We start from the raw sequence: 25,485 nt of genomic DNA, 5'->3' as shown, positions 1-25,485 counted from the left end.
TAAAAATAAACTTACTTGCATACTGACCGCAAAGAATCTTAAAAAAAATTGAGACTCTTATTGAGTCTGCTTCTTGACAGATTGGAACAAGACCAAAGAGAATTATACAGTTCTTCCATTCACCTACATGGGTATTAACAATGAAATGTATTAAATGCTTAAATGTAAATGCCAGCAATGCTAACCACTTCATTCTGAACAATGTAGCAAATACGTGTAGCAAATGCCAAGGACATACTGTATTGCCACATGAATGGAAACATGAAAGAAATGGTGTAATGTCATTGGCAGTATTTAAATTTGGTGCAATAATAAATACTGAATTCTTCTTTAATGTATTACAGAATGGAGAACGCTTTTTTAAAAAAAACAAGTGAATTCAGTGCTTGTGAGGTCACTGATTGACTGTTCTTGAGAAAAAGACATGAGGGGTGCAAGAGCAGTAGTACACACTTCCCTACAAGGACATGGAAGTACACTATGTCTAGAGGAGGCACAAAATTTAGTTTTCATGTCAGCTCAATCCCCAACCTCTCTGCTGAGATTGCCAATTGTGCTGGTGATCTGGAGGAGGACAATTATCCACTAAGATCTGGATTGAGACCTTAGATTCATTTCATATGGATTATGAAATAATAAACACTTTTCAGCCACTACCTAGATAGCCTTGATTCAAACCAGTATCCTAGATGTGGAAGGCTAAGCTTCACACCGTGTTACATTTCAGCTGTCCTGTCCAGTACATTTTTTTTTGAAGTTTCTAAGCAACCCAGACACCGAGATCCAAGCAATCAAAGATTTACTCATCAGGAGCATTAGGCTGCTGCACTACCAGCTATCTGACAAGTTTTTGTTTATTTCCATAGCCTATTTGTATTTTAGGGTTCCTTCTTAGTATGATACTCTGAATATGATACTTTGGGCATTATATAAAACTATTTAAAGCTACCCAAACACTCCTGATGCAAATCATAATGTGAAGAACACACACAGGGAACAGACCTGAGGCTAGCTTTTGTTTTCACTTAGGCCATCATACAGTGATCGTATCACCACACCAACCAAAGGGGTCAATTGCTTGATGATACAAACAGAGGAAAGAGGAGTAGAACTCTCTAAAGTAATGGAATAGAAATAGGGTTTCTTGGTGTAAGAGGTCTCAAAAGATTTGGTCAGGTCATAACTCTCTACTTACTAAAGGTAAGTGCCTCAATTTAGGATTTAAGAACATCCTTGCCTCCAAGGGAAGGTCTAATGGATTCCCTTGGACATCAGGGAACACACAATCAAAACAAAATATCAAGGCCTTTTCACACGTATTTGTTTCTGTTGGTTCTTTAATTTTATTTATAAGGGTTTGTGCTGTAGTTTTATTGCACAGAGCTTAGATGTACTATGATAATTACTCTATAAATGGGGGACGCAGATAAGTAAAACTTATAAGTTCCTAGACAGTAAGAAATTTGTCTTTGAAAGAGTGGATGTTGACCAGGATGATTTTGACAACATGTGCATGTTACAAGGTGTTATAAGGCTCAGGAGTCATGGAGAGGAAGACTGGGAAACTTTCACGGAGCAAGGACCACTGTTATCCCAGTTGGTTTTTTCTATGTGGAATGCATGAGTGTTTCAGGGCAATCTTAAAACCTATCAGCTCAATAGGATTAAGTGTGCTCACAGATTTTAAAAACTTGCACTCATGCACTCCACACAGAGAAAAGGAGGGAAAGAAAGGGTAAAAGTGAGAAAGTGGACTGGAAAGGAAGAGCGAGAGAAAGAGAGAGAGGACTTGCAAGACTGGGGTTCAAGTCCTTTTTCTGCTGCAGACTTCCTGTGTAACCTTGGGAAAGTACTTAGTCTTTCTGTGTCTCACTTCTCTATCTGTAAAATGGGGATAAGAGTACTTCTTTGTCTCACAGGGATATTGTAAGGATAAAGATATTGCCACCTACTGTGGTAATGGGGGTCATATAAGTACCCAAGATATACAGAACTATTTTCCCCCCTCACTGGGAGGAACTGCCCAGAGAGAGGATGGAGAAGAGCATCCTATGTGAAGAGCCCAGCTTGAGTGGTTAATACCAGCAGAAACCTGGCTGGAGTGACAGTGCTCCCCATCAGGCCAGCAACTGTACTAACCAAGTCCATCCCTACCCCCGTGGCCTAACGGTGCAGTTGTGGAATGGAGGAAGAGCAGCCTGGAGCCTTTTCTCCCATCTGGGACCAAAGCAGGGAAAAAGGGCTCTGGACTTCCTCAGGAACAACAGAGGTTAATTTCTATTTCCTACCATACAACCAGAAAATCCTGCAATCTGTTCTGCAAAAGGAGCTAACAATAGATTGTTTATGCTTCACCTTCAGTGTTACAGCACCCAGGGGGGCAGAATCATTATAACCCCATGGATAATTATAAATATTGATAATTTAATTAGGTTTTTATTTGTTGCATGAACAATTAGTAAAATAAATTTCTTAAAATTTTCTTAAAGAACTTAGAAACAAATTTTATTAAAGTTATATCAAAATGAAGGAACATCTGCAATTGAGTTTCCTGTAATAACCTTAATTTTGCTCCTTATACATCCATCTTTTCCTGTTGCACGGATGAATTAGAATACTATGGTCCTTTATTGTATGTTATAACCCATGACCAACTTGCTTTCCTCTATCAGGCACAGAAAGACTTCAGAGCAGCATCTGGGAAGCACTGTGGCCCACTGGATTGGGACTCAGGAGATCTAGGTTCTATTCCTGGCTCTTCTAGGGGCCTGCTGGGTGACCTTCAGAAAGTCATTTTACTTATATGCCTCAGTTTCCCCTTCTGTAAAATGGAGGTAATGATACTTACCTCCTTTGTAAAGTGTTTTTAAGATCTACTGATGAAAAGTGATATCTAAAAGCAAAGTGCTATCTAAAAGCAACGGTGTATACGATATCAGTATTTTCTATTGCAGAGGTTTTTTTCCTGCCTGCATCGAAAGTGTGGTGTTTTCTAGTGACTTTTAATTTTGTTTAAAGTGTCCATTGTTTGATGAGGATAGGTACTTATTGTCTTTATAGACAGCCTTTTCAAGCCACTTATAGATTCTTATTTGTGAACCCAAATATATCCCTTCAATGGCCACTGAACAGTTGTTAGAGAGATGATTCTGCTAGACTACTGGGGATACAGAGACATGACAATTGAGGTGGGTATGGGAGGAATCCCTGGTGTTATCAGTAATGGATTCACTCCTGTAATATAAAGCAGCCTTAAAGCAAACTTAACTGCATGGGGTGGATGGATGGCCTCTCTGTGCAAGGTCATCATAGTGTCAACATTGATTCCTGAACCATCCTCATCCCACTCCCTCCAACCTCCTTCCTCTCCTTCCCGAAAGTTAGAGGTTGGGAGAGATCAAAATTAAAGGCTGCAAAAGAGTCTGCATTTTAATTTAATGGAATCACTGCTGTGACTCCATAATACATTTCAACTGCACAACTGAATTTTAAAAGCCTCTACTTCGGCTGATTCTACCTGTTTTATCTGTCTAGATTTGTGAACACAGTCTCTTCAGGAAAGGGACCATCTTTTTCAGAGGCTACAGGAGTTTAATAAACATACATATAATAAATTATAACCATATAATAAAAGCTGAAATTTATAGTACCTATGAGAATTGAGAGGTTTTATTTCATATTGTTTTATATCAAGCACTATTACTCACCTTCTGTAGCAAACTGCTCTAAATGTTTTAAAGTAATTTCCTTGTATTTTGAACTCTCGGCCAGACGGTCATAAATTACTGTATCCTACAATGCAAACAGAACAAAAGGTACAATAAACCAAAGCAAGCAGGTTTCACTGATGTGGCAACAATAACAGAAATTCTGGAAAATAGGCAGAAAAAATATGTAACACTATATCAAAGTATTTCAGGGCCAAACAACACAAATAGAAGTATATTTCTGTTCTGGAGGGGAGAAAAGAGGAGGACTTTCTGAGCCCTCAGGGTCTGTAGATCTCCACACCTTCTCCTAATCTGGAATTATTTTGGAGTTTTCTGTATTTTTATTTCTCCTCACCTTTCATACATACTTTTCTCCCCTTACTCCACCCTTCATGTTCCTTTGCTCTCCCTCTACCCCAAATTTAAGTACAGAGTGAAACTGATGCTTAGTAGCTTTCATTCTCACTTCTACTTGGCCAACAAAAAAGCTGTGCATAGAGTTACACAATAACATTATTTCATTAATTTTCATTTGGAAGGATAAGGAATGTTGAATATCATCAATCCTACATTCAATTTTTATAAACACTGAAGAACTGGTTTTAAAACTGATTTCAGATTATAGATCAGTAATTCCTTTGATGAATCACTTTAGGCACATGGTGTACAAACTGCACCATTCTAGGATGCGTTGTGACTCAGACATACCTTACTCCAGAAGAACAATAATTTACTGTTGACCTAATATTATCAGTAAATTATTATTTCCTCTCTCCTCCTTGGGCTAGTGAACAGGGGGTAGAGCTAAGGCTCCACCCATTCCCTGGCAATTCCCTTCCCATCTGCTCCAGAGAAGGAATAAATAGGTGAGCAGTGGTCTGGGTATCCCAAGTAGAGATGTACAGTGGGGAGGGTTCCTATTTTCCCAGACAGTCATGTAGTACAACTCACAATTTAGCTCTTAATCCTGGCACATAATTTTAATATATAATATAGCTAATTAAATTGAAAAAAGTCATGACTGAAACCCAGAGTTTTTTAAATTTTAGATGATCTGACTTCGGCTGATCGTGCAATAACTACATACTGTAATTATTTCAATTATTTATTTTTCTGTATGTCTATAGCATACTCATTTACAAATTAACAGATTCACATTACTGTATGGTAATTTAACTAAAATAAATCTTACCGCTCCTTTACAGTACAGTCTTAATTTCCCTGATGGTGTGCGAACAATCACAGACATTCTTTTCCTAGTGCTGGAAGAGAGATAACATTGCAATCCATCAACATCACTAACCTTTTTCATCCATCAATAAAAAATAGAATACTTGAAAATGTGCATTTATATATTTATAGATACACATCATACTAATTGTACAGTATATAAATCGGAGGTAATTGTATCTACTAGTCCTACCACTAGCTTTTCCTCCTCCTCCATGAAACTGGGGGCAGAAATGAAGAAAAAATGGTTACTTACCACAGTAACTGTAGTCTTTTGAATGTGTTCTCTCTGCACATCCCCATTTGCAGGAAGCATTCCAGGGCACACTGAGGTATAGGAACCTTCAGTGAAGCAGTACCCAATGACACCTAATGAGTGCCCTCACAGAGCACAAAATATTTGGAGCAAGATTATAAAAAAAGTCATGTACTCTGGACCACCTCAGCTCCTTCTTCCATGGGCACGAGGTGTGTCATAGGTGCAAGACCTCAAGACCCCATTACACTCAAGTACTGCTGAAAGGGACAGGGGATAAGTTGGAGATGTGCTGGGGAAAGAATGGAGCTTGCCTAGAGTGAATTGTGTTCTGTTCATCTCCAGACAGCACAATGACCCCTAGGGAACCTTTACAAGCAGTCATAAATTAAAATAACCCTGGAGTATGTTCTAACCTATGCTGAAGGCTGAATCAGCATTCAGTTGCCTTCAGAACTAGGGTGGGAGGGAGGAGGCATAAAAGTTGCCTTAAGTCACCTTTGTGTCGTCCTTCCCCTCCTTTGGGTCCTGCACTGGATACACCTTGGCAGCACCTGAGGATATGGGTCTAAATGTGCAACTACCTAGCTTGTATATTACACTGTAACTTAAGGGAATTTTGGCTCAAACCCCAAAATTCATTCCAGCGATGCACAGAAGGTTCCAACACCCACAGCTAGTTGTAGAAAAGAAGGAAGTGAGGTGGTTGAGATGCCCAGACCTTTTATAACCCAAGTTTTAAATATTTTGGGCCAGGAGAGAACACTTACACATCACCGAAGGGCACTGCTTTATAGAAGGTTCTTGAACCCCAGAGGCATCAAGGGATGCATCCAAAGGTGGAAATGTGAATTGACTATCTTGAAGAAAAGATAAGTACTTATCCTTGTAGCATCCGTGGCTCTTCAAGATGTTGTTGTTTGTGGGATCCCACTTTAGGTGCGCACACACCCTGAGCACACAAGATCAGAAACTTTTGAAGAGCACTTTCCATTGGCCCATGCCTGCAATATGCATGTCCTCGTGTTCCCTGACCCAGTAGCACAAAGAGCAGAGCAGCCACAACCATCTCTTAGTTCCCTCACTAATTCAGAATCCTAGATAAGGTGGTCTCAGAAAAAAACAAAGATGGAGGGATCTACACAGACAACAGTATCTCTAAGAACCACAGGCCTTGTCCTGTTAAGATAGTTTAACAAAAACTCTTGAAATGTCCAAAGTGTGGAGTTTCTTATCTATCAGGAAGAAATGGGGTTTTGGAAAGAAAACAGGTAAATTAATAGATTGGTTCAAATTAAAGTCTGACAGAGCAGTGGGAATAAATTTGGAGTGATGTCTTACCACCATCTTATCTTTGTGGAATGTTGCATAAAATGGGTTCGCCATGAAAGTTTGGAGTTCATTAACCTTCCTGGCTGATGTAACTGTGACTAAAAAGGCCATCTTAAAAGTAAGGAGTTTAAAGAGCATTCAGAAAGAGGAATGAAAGGGGGAACCATTAAATTTCTAAGGACAACATTAAGATCCCCTATCAGAAGGGATTCCCTAAAGTATGCCATAACCCCTTTAGAAATCTGGGTACTGTGGGGTATAAAAACTGAGTATAACAGTACTACGGGTGGCATACTGAGATCACTGCAATGTAGTTTTTCATGGAACTGAAAGAGAGTCAACAGTGTTACAGATTCAGAATATAGTTAAATATTTTTGGTATGAGGGTCTTCAACAGATCAAGGTTGTGTTGGGCTGCACAAATCTGAAAATATTTTCCATTTAGAGGAGTAAGTTTTCCATTCGGAAACTTTTTACTTAGCAAAAGGCACTTGTAGAGAGCAATCTCTGTTAGTAGTACTAAACCAACCAACATCCAGGCTGCCAGATGTAGTGACTTTGGGTCTGAATTAAGTTTTGGCCTTTTGTTCTGTGATAGTATGTTTGGAGAACCAAAGTGGTATGGGAGGCTGGACAGACATTTTGAGGAGATCTGTTAGCTTCATATTGGCCGAGAAAATTCAGGCTATCAGGATTTGGAATTGGTGGAAATATGTACATGAAATCCTGATCCCACAGTAAGGAAAGCATCTTGTAATGATCCCAGACTCATGCCACCCATGTCATGACCCCACAGGTCTTGAACTTGGGTCCACATGGTTCCCAGTTGACTGTTGCCTCCCTGCTCTTACCCAGTGGCTCACTACTAACTAACTAAATAGGCCTTGCCTACACTAAAGCTGTAATTGATCTAAGTGACGCTAGTTAAGTTGTATACCTTGGTCAACGTAACTGACATCGACTTAAAAGCGGTGTCTATACAATGCATGTGGATTGGAGAGCAGTGATGGGGAGTACTGAAGTCGACAGGACAGTGCTCTCCCATTGACTTAGTGCATCTTCACCAGACCCAAATTAACGCAGCTGCATCAATGGCAGTGGCATCGATTTAGCTGCGTAGTGAAGACAAGCCCTGAGTGCTGAGATCATGAAACCTGAAGTTACACCAGGGAGGCCTCCCCTGGGCTCTGACTGGAGCAACATTTGGACCTCTGATTTGTCAGAGCTTCCTATTTAACCCAAAGAGAGGCACAAAAAGTTGTCTGCACAACTGGGCTCTAACTGGCTGCTGCTCAGATCCCTTGCTCAGCCCTACAGACTCTGACCTGCCTGATTCCTGGTATCCTGACCTTGGCCTGACTCTTGGTGACCCAAATAGTATCTGATCCCATCCAAATTAGTTCATCTGACTCCTGCCTGGTTCCTGGTAACCTGAACATGATCCGCCTGAAACAGGTCACAAACTATCAGAGCTGGCCCCCTATGTCCCAGCCCCAACACTCCTCCTGGAACCAGGTCGCTAACCACTAGACCTAACTGCATACTTCCTGGCCCAGACACAGGAACAAAACATTGTACATTTCATGTTGTCTTTTGGGACAAACAAATCTATAATGAGATTTAGTTACTGATGAAATATTGGTTTGATGATGACAATTTGTGATTGGTGATGGATTGTCTACTTAGGCAGTCTGGCAGACTGTTGCTGACTCCTGGAGGATGAAGAGAAATTGGGGTTATCCCATGTTGTTGACACCATGTTCATAATGTGATTAATTCCTGACACAGGGGTGATGCACAGGTACCTCCTTGCTTGTTTATAGAGTACATTGCAGATGAGTTGTCTTAATAATTTGCACTGTAGAATTCTGTAGAGCAGGGTGGAACACTATGTAAGCTAATCTGACCGCTCATATTTTTAGGATATTTATTTGAAGAATCAAGTCCTTTTGAGACCAAGTCCATTGTATCTGCAGGTGTTCCGGTGTTTATCCCAACCTGTTCCTGTTGCATCTGTGATCAACATCTTTTCAGGTGGAGGTGTGGAGAAGTGCACCTCCATCCAAACGTTCCTGGAGTGTAATGACCAGCTCAGTGCAGACAGGTTGTGAGCTGAGATCACAATTCACATATTAATTTGATGTCTTGTATGATGATACACTGATCTTAGCCAGCCTTGTAATGGATGTGGTTGAAGTTTGGCTAGTGGCATCACACACACACACAAGCTGACATGTTGCCCATAAGTATGAGGCAGTTTCTGATTGTATTTGTAGCATATGATTTGATATTGGTGACTACAGCTTGAAGAAAAACAACTCTGACTACAAATTAACAAAAACATACCTCTCAGAAGATGATGTGGGCTCCTATTAATTCTATAATTTGTGAAGAGATGAGACTTTTTTTTCCATAATTCTCCATGAATCTCAGCTGTCTGAATAGGTGAAAGACATAGTTCAGGGCTGTGGTGACTTCCTGATGATATCAGCCTTTGATCAGACAATAGTCTAGATATGGATAATCCTTAATGCCTAATCTCCTCAGATGTGCTGATACAACAGCTAGATATTTTGTAAAGCCTCTCAGTGCTGTGGATAGACCACATAGTAGCACTCTGTATTAGTAGTCATTAGGCCACTTGTGAATCACAGGTACTTCCTGTGGGCTGGCTGGAAATATGGACATATGCATCTTGTAGCCTGAGAGCCATGAACCAGTCTTGAGCCTGAAGGGAAGGGATGGCAGAGGAATCTGTGATAGTGTGTATATTTGTTCAGGCGTCTCAGGTCTAGGACAGGACAAATATCCCCTTTTTTCTTTGGGATACGGAAATACCAGGAGTAGAAGCCTCTTCCCTTGTACTCCAGAGGTTTCTCTTCCGTGGCTCCTAGATTAAGTACAGGAGCCACTTCTTCCTTTAGCTATTTTTTGTGAGGTTACCTGAAGAGGGATTGGGAAGGAGGGTGAATGTATGTGGGAGGTGGGGGTTCCTAAAATAAGGAATGAAATTAGATGGAATAGCCATGGGAGGGAGACTACTTCTAGTGCTTAAATGTCTGTTATCATAGGCCATGACTGATGGAAGAAAGCAAGATGGCACCCAAAAGGCAGGGCTGGGTCCTAAGTAGCTCAAGCATGGCTCTCGACCCTTGCATCAAACCTGCTGCCTGGAAGCAGGTGTAGAATAACCAATGGTCAAGGAAGATAGTCTCCTTCAAGAAAATGTTGGCTTCTTCCTGCGCAGGTATCAAAAAATCTGTGAAGGGGAAACGTAGGTATCTTCTGCCTGGATTGCCTCTGATATCCAAAGGGCACATAGTTTGGGGCTGAAATGCAGATGACCAAGGAATGAAGTACTCTGGAATCTCTGAGGGAGCGCAGTGTGTCATCCATATACACAATGAGTAAGTCTGTGCCCTCAAGGGGCAAATCCTTGATCTGTGTGTGGTCATAGTGATGGCCATGAATAAAGCTGCAGTGATGCTGATGAATAGGTCTTTCTTCCAAATAGGTCTAATTTTTTTGGAATCTTTGCCTTTGGGGTGCTCTTAATCTGTCTGAACTTTTCATAAACTGCAGAATGTATGTAACACCGCTCAAACACATTTTGGGGTATCCAACATTTTTGTTCTGCTCCTTTAGCCAGAAGAGGCAGTTTAGTTGATGTCTGCCACAGGGTTTTAGCTTGATCTAAGACAGGGGCTCTCCAACTTCATTGCACCATGACCCCCTTCCGACAACAAAAATTACTACATGACCCTACGAGGGGGGACCAAACCCTGTGCTGTCCCGAGCCCCAATGTCCCAGGTGAGGGAGCCAAAGCCAAAGCCCCACCATGCTGGGCAGGAGCAAAGCTGAAGACCAAGGGCTTCAGCTTCAGCCAGGAGGCCTGTTATCTGAACTCTGCCACCCAGGGCTGAAGCCCTTGGGCTTCGGCACTGGGCGGTGGGGCTCAGGCTTCAGCTTTGGCTCCCAGCAAGTCTAATGCCAGCCCAGGTGACCTCATTAAAATAGGGCTGGGACCCACTTTGAGAACCACTGATAAGAAGCCCTTATAGATAAGGAGCGCTACGCTAGCAGGCACTGATGAACTTAGATGGAGAGCAGCTCCTGTCATCAGGTGCCAGTACCAGACCTGAAAAACACCACTTCACCAGGAGAGGATGATAACAGGTCTCAGAGATGAAAGATGTTGCTCCTGAGACTCCAGTGCCTGTCCCTCCTTCTAGTTGCTCCTGTTCTTCCCTGTTTGCAGCCAGGCATCTGGCAATATATGCAAAAGGGGATTGAGACCTTCGGCACTTCCTTGAAAGATAAGAAGGAGATCAACTCCTGGGTCCCCTGGAAGGAGGTCTCCAGTATGCCCAGTAGGAACAAGGTGGTGCATTACATTTGTAAAGGCTGGTTCAGATGCAACTGACCAGGCCATTGCCATGTTTGAGATGGATGTACTGGAGCTCTCTAGTCTGTAGAGACACACCTTTTTCCAACCTTTGTGAACTGAGGGGAAAAGGCTCAGCTTGATGGAGACAGTGTGTCCTGGTGATGAAGATGAAGAATAAACATCACTGAAAGGCAGTGCCAACCTTTGAGGTGACCTCTGGCTCTGTTATTGTCATCTATCATTGGAATCAACTTTTGTTGGGAAAAGAACATTTTGTTCTTTTCTATAGGAGAACATACATATGTGACTGAAAAATCTCTATAGTTTTTTTTATATCTACTAGGATGAATCCTAGGTCCAAGGTCTTATTAAAATATTGTCCAAGAAGGAATGGACAATCAGCACTCTAATATACTCTGCACTGGCATAACTCTGCCACTGAAGTCAATGGGAGTTTTATTATTGACTTCAATAGAACCAGTTAGGTCAATGTTAAGAGCTTTCAAAAATCCCAAACTTAGTCCTTCCCCTTTAAGGTAAACATAGGGGCTATGAGCATTCTTGTAAAGACCCTTTGGGTATGTCTACACTGCAATACAACACCCATGGCTGGTCCACGTTAGCTGACTCAGGTTCATGGGGCTTGGGCTGTGAGGCTATAAAACTACAGTGTTGAGGAGCTTAAATATGGATTTAGGAACATTACCTTAGGCATCCAGTTTTGAAAATTAGAAAAAAAAAACCAAAAAACCACAGTTCGTTAATGAGACATCCAACCTTGCTTGCACTGCTAAGCCCTAGCTGGAAGATATTGGCTGGCTTTAGTCCAGGATGAGAAAGGGAGGGAGAGAGCACCCACTTTTCAGTTCACTCAACTTATAAGAGAAGCCCCACACTGAAGATAATACTCAAAATGAGGGTCTCATTTAGATGCATGTTTTGGGATAAAAATGAGGTAGGAACTGGTATATACATCACCCTACTACCCCATTCCCCTCTAAGCTAACCAAGTTCATTTTAGGCCTGTCCCTGGAGTACCTACCGTAATGGCTGAACTCAACATGCCTTTCAGCTATAATTTGTATCATCACTAAGACTCTCAGTCTGCAGGAAAACTGTGGAACTATCCCCAGCTCTTTTTAGCCTCAACTCAATACATCCGAGCACACTTTGTATCTGGATGTGTGCAAGTATGATATAAACTACTTTAGTGATGATCAGATAAGGTCCTCCTAACTGACGTCAGGTTCTACTCCCCACACTGTTTTATTATTAGTCTACCATAGGAATTTCATTAACTTAAGGGGGTTCCAGTCACTGAACTATACTGTCACCAGTTTACTGGAATTGTGTAGTTATCTTTTCTCCATATACATTCCTCATAGTGAATGACATATAACTAATGGGGAAGCAACAGCAGCAAAAACCTATTCCAAAATAGATCAATTGCAGCATAAGGAAATAAACTGAAAAAAAAAATCACTTTTCTCCTCTGCCATAATTTCAGCAAAAGTCTGGTTCTGCTGAACAACTCATAGTGGCAGGCATTCTGGTGAATCTGGTTAATGTCTAGCTTTTGTCACTGTTAAGGAGAAATGGCTTAAATTTTCCCAACAATTTTTTTCATTAAAAAATGGCCTCTCAAAATTGAAACTTTTCATGAAAAATTTAAATTTTTGTTTTTCAAAATTTTTAGAAAAAAATATGGAAACAAATGTAGACTGTTTTTGTTTTGCAAAATTATTTTTATTTTTCCATTTATTTCTCTTTTCCCTTTTTGTTTCATTTTCTGTTTTACCACTGTGTATCTTTTTATTAGTCCAATTAATCATACTTTTTTCATAGTTTTCTGACTGGAGTACAACTACTCATGGAGTCTGCAAGCATATCATTTGCCCAGTCTCTGACAGAAGGGGGACCTTCCCACACATCTTGTTTGGTCTTGATCCTGCACCAATCAAGTCAATTGGAGCTTTGCTACTGACTTCAACGAGCACAGGAGTAAGCCTCTAGTAAGGGAACTAAGCCGGGAATTCAGACTGAAACACTGTTTTCAGACATAACACTGTTTTCTCTTTGAAACTGTTTTCTCACACACTGTTCTATTAGTTTACTGCTGGCAGTGTGTGCTTCACCATGTGGAGGGAGAGGGCTTTCGAAAGCTGAGGGCTCTTGCCACACCCAACTGCATGGACACATGGGCCAATGGTTAAAGCATTGAATATATGTCCATTACTTCATACTGTCAGCATTAGCAGCAACTCACTCATTTTGATAACATGCCTTGCTGTGCACCTGTGACTGAAGAAACACATATTAAAAATACCTTGGAACAACTGAAACATGTCACAGAGGAGCAGCTGATGCCCCGTCACTGTCACCTGGTTTTGTGGCCTCTGACAATGTTATAAAAATCAGAATAGCATTGCATATAAAGAAAGACAGAAGAATCCTGGAATCTTTTACACTGAAAGCATGTATCTACCACAAGAGCCAAAGGACTAAGTTAGCAAGACTTCAGATGCTCCAGAAAAATCTGTTGCTTCAGGGGTGACTGAGTCACACCATGTTATTGTGGATTACCAACGATCCCCATCAGAGGAAGCTAATCTGAACTGCCTGAGGTCCACAGCCATTCATAGTCATTGCTGGTAGGGTTGAAAATCACACCCACAGTGCTAAATACAATACAATAAAAACTTATGCTTCCTAATAGTACATAATCACTTCTTTTCTACTCATAGGCACATACCTTATGATTAGCACAATTTTCACACTCCACAAGACTATGCACTGTAGCTTTAACCCTACTTTCCTGCACTTGCCCTTTTCTACATACCTCGTTACCAACTATCCTTTCAAAGTACTGTTGTGGATGTTTGGTGTAGCAGTGTGTTGTACCTGGACTGAGGTAAAAAAACCCTTTATTCAGCTTATGCTGGAAGGCAGCAAAGGGTTGCAAAAGTTACATCTACATAGGATCAGCTGCCTACTTTTCAAGAAAACAAAGCCATTTACAGTATCTGTAATTCTTGTTCTCAGAAAGTATAAATTGTAATAGATTACTTCTCTGAGGCTGCATGCTCCTCTCACAGAAATGTTGGGCAGGCTCAGAGCTCAAAATTCTGAAGTTGTTGGATCCAACCAGGGAACATTTTGCACTTCTGCTGTGGAATAATAGTGACCCCTAGTGCCTCCAGTAAGTCTAAGCAAATATTAAAGAACTGGAAAGTAAACTGTGAAAGTTCTGATTTAAGTGGGTGAGTGTGTGAGTGGTAAGCTACTGTAACTTATTTCTTAGAGAACAAGATTCACAGGTAAGTAGTTTTCATGTATCTAAAAAGCACAAGTGGTATCTAATAACCATTCCTGGCAACTCACAAGCTTTAAAAATGTTTATAAAACCTATAAAACAAACAGGAAAAAGGGAAGGGAAACCTGTACTCCCATTCTATATAAATACTGCACATCGCTGTAACTGTCAAGCGAGTTGCAAGGCACTTTTTGCCACATACCTATTAACTTCTTACAACAAAAATGAAGGTTATATAAAGAATCAATACAGGATGAAGTAACTTGCTCTGTCATTTTGTTCCTTTCCTCATCTATGCTTCCGTCAGCTATATTTTGTAACTTTTCATCTTTTTAGGTGTCCCTGTTTCACCTCCCACTAGTTTTCTATGCATTTTCTCCTTTTAAAATATAAGTATTTCTCTACTCAAACCATCTTCTTCAATATAAGTTTCTTTTCCAGTTGGGCTAGTCTCCCTTACGTGATTGTTGTTCAATATTTTCTCACTTTGTTCTTTCACCAGTTTCCTCTTCCCTTTGCCCATTCTTCTCTGGTCTTTACTTCATTAGGCCTCATTTTTCTCCAATTCCCTTTCCTTCAATCCTCCTCCTCTTCTTAGAGGCAACTCTCCCTGAAACACCTCCTTTGGCCTTTCACCATTCCTGGCCTCCAAACTCACACTTGAGCTCTACCCTCTCTGATCCTTCACCTTAACCAAATCAATCACAGCTCCAGTGCAAGTCCTCTATGTACGTGTGCCTCTCTCTCTCCTTTCTCTTTTTCCTTCAGGTCTGCCTGAGGTCAGTATAATGCTTCCTCCACTTATAAAACTCCTCCTCACCCTCACTGTGTCAGGGTAAGCAATCAGACAATTCACACACTTTAAGTTAAGCACGTGCTTAAGCCTTTGTAAAAGCAGGTCCTCAATTTCATATCCTGAGTCCTTCCACATGTACTTTCACATATCACATTCCATATACAGATACACTTTACAAACAAAATTGCACCTTACTTCCTTATGCGCACATACACAACTCCAGCAGAACACTGAGAGATCACATACTGAATGGAAAATTCCATTTATTTTATATACACACTACCAATGGAACAATGGTATACCATCAGTTATAATGTGAGAATATATACTATAGAGCTAAAGCACAGTACATATTATAAAGTTTCCAAATAAAGTACAAAATGTGCCTATAATGTGAGAATATATACTATAGAGCTAAAGCACAGTACATATTATAAAGTTTCCAAATAAAGTACAAAACCCTTAGTCTTTTTCAAGTCTGAACATATGCTATCTCTATACTAAACCCACTATTTTATCCATCAAAGAAAAAATCAGCAGAGTATATATGCACAAAGATGACACTAACAAATACAAAACAAAATATATCAAATGCTTATTTTGCATTACCTTGTAAATTCCAGCACATTTAGCAATTCATATCTTTCCTCATGGCCAAGCTGGAAAAAAGACATTTTTGTTCTTGAGATTTAAGCTTTTTTTTTTTTTTTTTTTAAATAAAAGACTAGCAACTACTTTTTGGCATAAACCTATTGGACTAAATTGTATTAAATATGTAAACTATTTCATATTCATGCCAAAATATTAATAATAAATAATAGCATAATTTTAATGTACTTACAGAGTCTATAATTACTGAGTCAGGTGTCCTTCCAGTGAATACAAAATGAAGATGTTTGGCTGCTCTGACCAATGCTCCTTCATCTGCAACAAACCAATTTCAATTTTTTTTTAATAGATTGAGAAACTAACAAGAAAAAGAATTTTCAAGTTTTAAATACCTTTTAAGTATTGTAGGATAAACAACAAAGACAGGCAGATTTGTACCTGTTCAAATTTTCCAGTTATTCTTTTACCTCATCAATAAATAAATCATTTAGAAGGTCTTCCTTCCTCACTGCTCAAATTTTCTTTATTGTTCTTGATAAAAGTTCAGTTACTCAGCTATTTCCGAGTCATTGTAAATGTTACCCTCATTTAACAGCAGTCCTACTATTCTTTCCTCCTTTTCTTTTTCATTTTATATATTTGTATAATCCCTTATTACCTCTGACTAGCATTAATTCTTTTTGCTTTTCTGACACCCTTATTTTTTCCTCCTCAAACCATAACTGACTCTAAAAATTCTTGTTTAGGTGCCTCTCTGGTTTCCCATGTTGAGTACAGGTACTCTATTTCTCATGTATCTGAGTAGCCTCTACTGGCATCACACTGGCCAATTCCTATTAATTGTCTTCTTTTCAAAGGATCTGTACTCGGTGCCTTCTTAATTATAGTGCTTTTCAAAATTTCTTATAGAATTTGAAAACTTTCCTCCACTGAACCCTACTCACTAAATTTCTTGTTTTCCCCAAAATTTGCTTTGCTGAAATTTAAAATATAACATTGGGACAATGCTGCAATTCTGTGACCCCATTCCTTACTACTGTATATGGAGTGAAAATATGATTATTCATTTAAATTTGTAAAACTGAAGTAGCTCATATTCAACATTTCTAAACTTCCCTATTATTCTTGCATTCTCTGGTAAGTTGTCCCCTTTTGGTGTTTTAGTTTCAGATGAGAAGTTGACACTACCAGTCTACCTGTGCTGGAGTCTTCTTGCCTCTTAGAAGGCCCACTGAAAAACATGAAACTATTTTTTGCTAGGTACATCTTAGAAGCTGCTCAATTAACTGCTGCACTGCTCCAAAGGAGCCACCACATCAGAGGCAGCACAGGAAAAAATTTCATAGGGGAATTATTTTCCTTTAGGTTGAAAGAGCAACCTCCAATGAGAAATAATAACCAAAGCCACAGCTAAATTTTACCCGGGTGTCTAAGGGTATGTCTACACTGCATCGGGATTGCAGTGCCTACACTGCCACCCCATTACCCATTGTTAATTTAAACCATTAACTTTTAACTTCAGTGTACATATCACTGAATCACAGAACTGGAAGGGATCTCAAGAGGTCATCTAGTCCAGTACCCTGCACTCATGGCAGGACTAATTATCATCTAGATCATTCCTGACAAGTGTTTGTTTAGCCTGCTCTTAAAAAGCTCCGATGATGGAGATTCCACAACCTCCCTAGGCAATTTATTCTGGTGCTTAACTATCCTGACAGTTTGGAAGTTTTTCCAAATGTCCAACCTAAACCTCCCTTGCTGCAATTTAAGCCCATTGCTTCTCCTATCCTCAGAGGTTAAGAAAAACAATTTCTTTTCCTCCTCCTTGTAACAACCTTTTACATACTTGAAAACTGTTATGTCCCCGCTCAGTCTTCTCTTTTTCAGACTAAACAAACCCAATTTTTTCCATCTTCCCTCATAGGCCATGTTTTCCAGACCTTTAATCATTTTTGTCACTCTTCTCTGGACTCTCTCCAATTTGTCCACATCCTTCCTGAAATGTGGAACCCAGAACTGGACTATATACTCCAGTTGAGGCCTAATCAGTATGGATCAGTAGAGCGGAAAAATTACTTCTTGTGTCTTGTTTACAACACTCCTGCTAATGCATCCCAGAAAGATGTTCACTTTTTTTTTTTTGCAACAGCATTACACTGTTAACTCAATGAGTCGCTTTTCTGCAGCTCAAGCTAATGAGTCATTGCACTGTGATAGAAATGTCAGTCTTCTGCTTCAAGACTGGCTCTTATTTAAAGTGCCATAATAGCATAGTATATTAGATACTAACAGGCAACTGTGAGTAATAAGACTATATACACATCACAAAATGCTCATGCTGATTTTTGCAAGAATCTATTTGAAAAAAAATGTCTGAAGTGTGGTTTACTGGTGTTTTAAATATTGTCTTTTCTTGTTCTGTGTTGATGTTTGGCTTATCATCAGAACTGCTGTCCTGCTTAAGAGGTTTCATTTTCCTTCCTGATGATTACTACATAGTGTTATTTTTTGTGTGTGATACTTTGTTAAGTCAATGCCATTGCTATGAAGCATCAGAGAGAGCCATAAACAGGGGTGTTAGCTTGTCTTTTGGCTTACTGAACACATTCTTCTGAATTTTATTTGTATTTCTTAACCCATTCAACTTTTCGCAGCACAGCAGTTTGGGTGTTGCAATGTAGATAACAAACCACCCTTTATTATTGTACACTCTATGTGACATCTACAAATCCTCCCTAAGACATGGATTGGAAAAAAATCCCAAACAGTGCCTTTTATAGAAGTAAAAACGTATGAAACTGATCTTAAATATCACTACGTTTGCACATTTATTTAAGTTTCTGGGCAAGGGGTAGACCTAGGGGTAATTCATCAAGTTCTGAATTAACATTCTTGCTGAGTGGACTGAATATTTTACAGTTCACATATAGTTATTTAGCTCTTACCTGGAGATGCTGCTTGATATATAATCTTATCACCTTCTCTTTCTGGAACAGCTGTATGACACACTGCCATCATTGTTAGAAACTCACAAATTATAGGTGCAGTTGGCTAGTCCAAAAACAGGGTAAAAAGTAACAATTAATCTGTGCACTGTTAAAATGTTAGTACATATTGGCAAATATTGATTCAGGGGAAAATCTCCTTTTCTGGTTACAAAGAATAAACATTTTTAAAATTTCTACATTCTTTTGGTTGATGACATTATACATAGACCATTTTCAACATTCACCTAATTTGTTTCAAGTACATTCAAACTGCTGCTATACTTTACTTTTGTATAGTCGGTGCAAGTATTGATGTCTATAATTAAGGCTTCCCAAGTGTAATGGGGTGTTCACCTCAGACTAGCCTAGAAGAGATCAATGAGGCTGAGAAGGGGCCCATTAACAGGATAGGAGGAAGGAAACTAGGTAACCTCAGTAACCCCTGAATGAAGATGGAGCCCAGCTGAGTAGGAACAGACAGGGCTAGTATAAAGACAGGAAGTTGACAGCAGAAAGGGAAAAGGGCTGCAGTAAGGGAGCCAGTAGCCACTCTGGACATCACAGAGGGACGTAAGTAAACCTAAAGGAAAAGGGTGCAGGAAAAGGCTCAGGGAAATAGCAACAAGGCTTAAGACGGTGCAAACCTTGGCTACTGAATACAGGGTCCTTGAGCTGGAACCCAGAGTAGAGGACAGGCCTGGGTTCCCCTACCAGCCACTTGGGAAGTGGCACCATCTGGGTGGTGAATGGGAAGACAAGACAACCTGAGACAGCTTGTATGGAAAGACTATGATACCCCAGAAGGGGTAAAAACACACAGTGACCTATCCGAAGGGCCAAGTCACAAAGAGAGAGCGGCAGCAGGATGCACAATGGAGCAACAGAAGGTGATGTCAGACCTGAAAAGAGCTAATTCCCAGAGCAGCCAGGAGGAGATGCCGTAGCAGTGTATGAACCCTGTGGCACTAATACTTTCCATAATATAACACTGTGGTCAGTTGTTTATAATTTTGCCAAACTTCAACCATTTGGACTGAAACTATCCATACCATGTCTAATTCAGACTGATTTACTTTGGAAATTTTCAGCAAAAATGGTTCAGACATTTCCCAGAACAAGATCAGGAAAAAATAAGTTGGTTTTCCCACATTAACAAAATTTGTGCAAATGTTTTTGTTGAGAAGCTCGAATGCCTCTATACTTAGAAGATGGACTTGAAATTCGGCCATTTAGTGTCAGGTAGTAAAACATTAATATCAATTAACAGCTCAACTGGAAATGTAAATAAATCATGTAAGTAGGCACATTAGATATGGACAAAAGTTGAATGACATACTGAAATGTTTTATTCAGTAATGTGTGCATGGTTAACATCTATTGTGAAGTGAATTCTCTTTTAATATTGTCTGGACACAGTATTTTTTATTTTACTATGGCACTATCACTGCCCATGCTGTACTTTTTCTGTGGACATATGATTTCAGGTTCCAGTCCAGTCAATTCAACACCTCTCCTGAACACTTTAAAGAAATAGCTGCTGCATTTTCTGTTAAAACTTGTGCCCAATCCCACACAAAGGGCAGACTGAAGCAAGGTCAGTCAGATTGCTTTTAGTGTGACAGTCTAAACAAAAATAATTCATTTTTTTTTTTTAAACTCAGCACTTTAGTTCATCTGTAGATCTCAAAACACTTCAAACTGACAGCAGGAAATCACCAATTTTAAGATCCCCAAACTCTTGCCAAAAACAGTCATTTTCCAAAAGAATGCCTAAGACGTGGAGTTGTCAATACTGAGAGTCACTTAGGAAAGATTCTTGTACTACTGCAAATGAGAAACACAGAACTCTACTAAAAGTGAGGCACTTCAACTGTAAAAACAACAATTCCCGAATACTGTACAGAATGATAAAACTCTGAGAAAATGACAATTCAAGAAATAGTATTGAAGGAGGAATGGTATAATTATATGGTAAGTCACCAATCTCAGAAACCTCTTTAGTTTCACTTTCAAAACGGGATGGCTCTGTCCTGTCCTTTGATTCAGAGCCCTGAATTCCTCCAGGAAAGAGGCACACGTTTACTAATTTCTGTTATAAGACCTGATCCAGCAAAGAACTTGAGCATTTGGTTAACTTTAAAAGTCTGTGAGTTGTCCTACTAAAGAAAATTTATATATCATCTCTCCTCCAAGCATCATAAAGTAGGAAGGACCTTTGTCTCATTTTTATTTCATTAGTTAATTTAGATGTATATAAATACATAAATGGTACCCATCCAAGGACTCTGGGCATTCTACCATCACGTAAACCACATAGATCATAAAATAAACATAACTAGGATAAAAAGTTGGTAGAAACATTTAAGAGTTATAGGTTTAAGACTGCTACCCTCAAGACCCAAAAGAATACCACCCCAGGAGCCAAACAAAAACAAACATTATCCTAAGAGGAGAACAAAAGAAATGCTATAAAAACTAAGAATACCTAATTAAGGGCTTATCTACATGGAGTCTTAGGGTATGTCTACACTAGAACTGGAAGGTGTAAATTCCAGTTTGAGGACATATCCATGCTATTCCTGATCAAGCTAGCACGCTAAAAACAGATATGTAGCCACAACAGCAAAAGCAACAGCACGGGCTAGCTGCTCTGGTACAAACTTAGGGTGGCTAGCCCCTGCCATGGCAGTGGCAATACCTGTATTGTTAAGAGTGCTAGTTCCATCAGTTAGTCCACGTATAGCTCCTCAAACTGGAATTTACATCTTCCAACACTTGTGTAGACACACTCTTAGTACAGGGTAAGCCAGAGTTAGACTCTACATCGCACTAGCTTGCCATAAACTAACTAGCCATATTCACCCTGGACTGCACACTACAAGTTCCACAGTGTGCTTTGAGGTTGCACACTATAGACCTTTCAGTTTGTGGTAGCAGAGTCTACATGACCAGTTAGTGTGTGTCAAGTTCGTGCACTGTAGATTCACATACCAGTTTGCTGCGCACTAAGTCTCTCTGTAGGAAAGCCCTAAGGAATAATGACTATGCTAACATCTAACTATTTACACAAGAAAGGCTGCTGATAAGTACTAGAAAAAACAGTGAGCACGAGGCACCGTTAGGACCTCCAACTTTAGTTATGGGCAGTGAGAAGGAACTGAGAATGGGACAGAATGATATCTTTGTTTGGAAGCAGGAGGTCACTAAAGGTGCACGCACCACTCCAATGGGTACTCCTCACCAGAAGTTTCCAACTTAAATACACTGAGCATACACTCACCAACAATGGAATAAATATGTGTACAAGACATCTCAAAGAACATGTGGGTATAATTACAATTAACAAACTTCCATGGCTAATGAGTACAAAAAACTTTACATGAATGGAAAGCTGGGCTATTATTTACATAGAATATAGGTGGGTTTCATATAAGTACAAAATTTCATTTCCTTTAAAGGATACTCTGTTTTATTGAAATCATTCTTTTCATCTTGTAAAATAACATTTATTTTCTATATCACGTACATGATTGCTTTGGAGATTCTCCAGCAATGATGGATCACTAAATGGTTTCTCTTCTCCAGTCTGCGAGTCCTGACTAAGAAAAATTAAGTAGAGAAGTAAGAAGGGCATCATTAGTATTTTCTTAATCATTCACTTGAAAATCACAAATGACCACACACTAAAGCCAAACTTAATTTTTTTTCTTTATTTCTAACCATGACGCTATGTTAACTGACAAATGTACACATACACAGAGTAACTGAACTGAACCCAGTCTGTATTGGATAACTCTGAAATCTAAACAACTCTCTTGATATATAAAATTACAACACAGAGGCCACTTTGGCCACTGGCTTTACTGGATGTTGTAAAAGGGACACAGTAAAAATTAATCCCAAATAAAATTATAGGTCCCAATCCTGCAATCTGTTCTCCACAGGAGCCCCTTATGCCCAGGTGGAGTCCCACTGAAGTCACAGGGACTCTGCATAGGTGCAGGGGTTTGCCCACACTGAGTAGATGGCACGATGAGGCCCCATTGTTTATTTTTATATGTGAAATTATACTATATTTACTTTTAATAATGAAACATTTGTGAGTGTCCAGCATACGCTACGAAAAAGATGCTAAAAAATATAGCATTTGTATTAGAGTTTAGTTCATCATACACAAATTTCCAAATGATACCAACATTACAATACACTTATAATATGCCAGAGTTCTTGAATGTGTCCTCTCTAACCTCCATAGCCTCTGTAGTAGAGAAAGAGGCTGAAGCCTGGGGCCTGGTATAAGGCCTGAGACCTGAACAAAAGTCAGGCTATGAGCAAAAGTCAGAAAAGCAAACACCTACTTGCAAGTTCACTGGCCAGAACATGAACTTTGCAAAAACATGGCTGGTGTTGCTAAAACACAGGCACCCCTAAGTACTACTAGGGACTGGGTATTCATGTAAACACGTTCCAGAAGGGTAGTACAAAAACACCATTATATATGTTATGATATAAACACACTCCCCGAAGATGGCACATGGCCACTCTGACCCCTCATGAAGATACGGTCAGGATGACAGGATAATGGATGGAGATGTTTTGTTCGAACCAACGGGTACAAGGTGCAGGCCGGTAACTAACCATGTCAGAAGGGTAATACATAACTTGTTTGCATCAGTGTATAAAAGAGAGGTCACAGAAGAACCATCTTTGTCTGGACTAGGAGGCAGCAGAAAGTCCCGATGCTGACTGAGCTGGTCCATTTTCAGGGGCATATATGTATTAGTGTCTCTGTAGACTCCATGGGGTACTAATACTGTGCTTTGTCGGCGATAAACCTGGCCAAGCGCCTTTGCCACTGAACCAAGTCTGTGGTCCTTCTGGATAGTATACCAAGGTTTGCTGACTGAACCAGCTATCTGTGGGCTGGTACAGCACATGGAGAGAAAACAGACATACGTATGCCACCTGACAACAGCCTTCTCAAGGACACCCAACTTAGGTCTTTTGCCTCTTTCTTGGGGCAGAATCCTGCAATTTGCTCCCTCCAGACTGGGGTCTTGGGCTGCAGTCTTTTGCAATTCACTGTGACCACCTCAGCAGATCTGACATCAATTCTGCACCTGCATTTCTGTTCTCTTAGGGGCTATGACAGGGTTATTCAATGACCAGCCAGCTTTCATAAAGCTGTTTATTCAAAACAAAAGCAATTCAGAGAAAACATTTATGCCAAGCTTACTAGGTGGTCACCCATCTTCCACACAGAGCAGTGATGTAGCCCATCAGGGTAATCTGCTGGCGGGCCGTGAGACAATTTGTTTACATTCACCATCCGCAGGCACGTCTGCCTGCGGTTCCCAGTGGCCACGGTTCATCGTTCCCAGCCAATAGGAGTTGCGGGAAGTGGCAGGCAGCACGTCCCTGCAGACTGCGCCGCTTCCTGCAGCTCCCATTGGCCAGGGACGGCGAACCGCGGCCACTGGGAACTGTGGGCGGCCATGCCTGCAGACGGTTCATGTAAACAAAACTGTCTCATGGCCCGCCAATGTATTACCCTGATGGGTCACGTGCAGCCTGCGGGCCGCAGGTTGCCCACCATTGACAGAGACTCTGACAGGTTTAAAGCACTTCAAGTCCTAAGCAAGGCCTATCTCTCAGTCACAGCCCCATGCTAGCTGGTGAGTGCTAGGATACAGTGTGAGTGACCCTCTCCACAGGTCAGGACTGATATTCTATACAGTTTCAAGGCCTTTTGATCAAATCAGGAGGCTGAAACTTCAAAAGACTCGTTACAACAGTATTGTTTCAGTATCGGGGAATTGCATTAATTAACCCCATTGCCTTTAGTTTCTGAAGGAAACATTCTTTATCTTACTTTTTAGCCCAAAACACAATTACTAGCAAGTACATTGATATACATATAGCATTTATAAAGTTAACACAAGCAACTTTGAATACTCCATGTTTTCATAGCATCGCATGTTGCAAGTATTATAATTTAGTTCACCATACATATAACATTTCCAAACTATACCACAATTGCACTACATATTTATCCTTGTAAATGAGGCAACATACTATACATCTTTCCTTGAAAAAAAGGATTTAAATTGCAGAGTTTTGTGACTGATGATCTGCTTGACGATAGCACTGAACTCCCACAAATACTCCCTGACATGAAACTGGCACTCAGTGCTGGTAGTATGTTTGGCCTGCACACTCTCAATCCCTTATTATTCACACCTGTGCCTGGCATAATTTACTTGCCCTTCCCTCTCTTTCCCTCACCCCAACTTTCAGCCAGTGTTGTGGCAGTAAGGGTTAAAGTGCTGGTGGTCAATGCAACAGTGAGCACTCAACAACTATTTTGACTCAAGAGTTTCCCTTCCCAACATAATGAAGCAGTATAATATTTCTGTAGAATTTTATGGATTACAATTTAACTATATTAAAACAGGAGCTCTCTTTAAGGTCTCATTAGAAGCCACTGCACCCAAAAGATATTTTCCCTTTCTTCCAGGGATTTCCCTTCAACTAGGTAACTTGGAGTCTAGGGAGCCAAGGATTTTTTGGACAGTTATAGATTAAATTATCTTGTTTTAGAAAACCCTTGCATAAATAAAATAATTTAAGATCATCATTGATTCCTCTGGTAAATACAAATATGAATCATGATTTTTGAATGCTTGGGGTTGGCAATACTGAAGTCCCTCTCTGTTCCTTGCAACTGTCATTCTTTTTCATGTATGCACTGGGTGTGAGGAGTGGAGGCAGCCTTACTTCATCTGACTCAGATCATCTGAACACCAAAGTTGCAACTCTGACAGAGGGGCAGGAGGGCGGGTAAAGGAATGGACATGAGCA

General features: G+C 40.1%; 1 protein-coding gene across 1 annotated transcript in view; it reads right to left on the bottom strand.

Annotated features, from left to right (window-relative positions):
* The window catches only part of ATP8A1 (ATPase phospholipid transporting 8A1), a 247,394-nt gene that overhangs the window by 126,381 nt on the left and 95,528 nt on the right, over positions 1–25,485 (bottom strand). Inside the window, exons 17-22 of the mRNA XM_077815716.1 lie at positions 22,151–22,223; positions 18,583–18,688; positions 15,867–15,949; positions 15,635–15,684; positions 4,903–4,972; positions 3,708–3,792 (exon numbers count right to left, since the gene is read on the bottom strand). Of these exons, the coding sequence (XP_077671842.1) occupies positions 3,708–3,792; positions 4,903–4,972; positions 15,635–15,684; positions 15,867–15,949; positions 18,583–18,688; positions 22,151–22,223 (467 nt within the window). The remainder of the gene's footprint in view (positions 1–3,707; positions 3,793–4,902; positions 4,973–15,634; positions 15,685–15,866; positions 15,950–18,582; positions 18,689–22,150; positions 22,224–25,485) is intronic.

Source organism: Eretmochelys imbricata, chromosome 4 (genome assembly GCF_965152235.1).
Source record: "Eretmochelys imbricata isolate rEreImb1 chromosome 4, rEreImb1.hap1, whole genome shotgun sequence".
Taxonomy (NCBI): domain Eukaryota; kingdom Metazoa; phylum Chordata; order Testudines; family Cheloniidae; genus Eretmochelys; species Eretmochelys imbricata.
The sequence above is the reverse complement of the archived record's forward strand: the minus strand, read 5'-3'. Positions and strand labels throughout refer to the sequence as shown.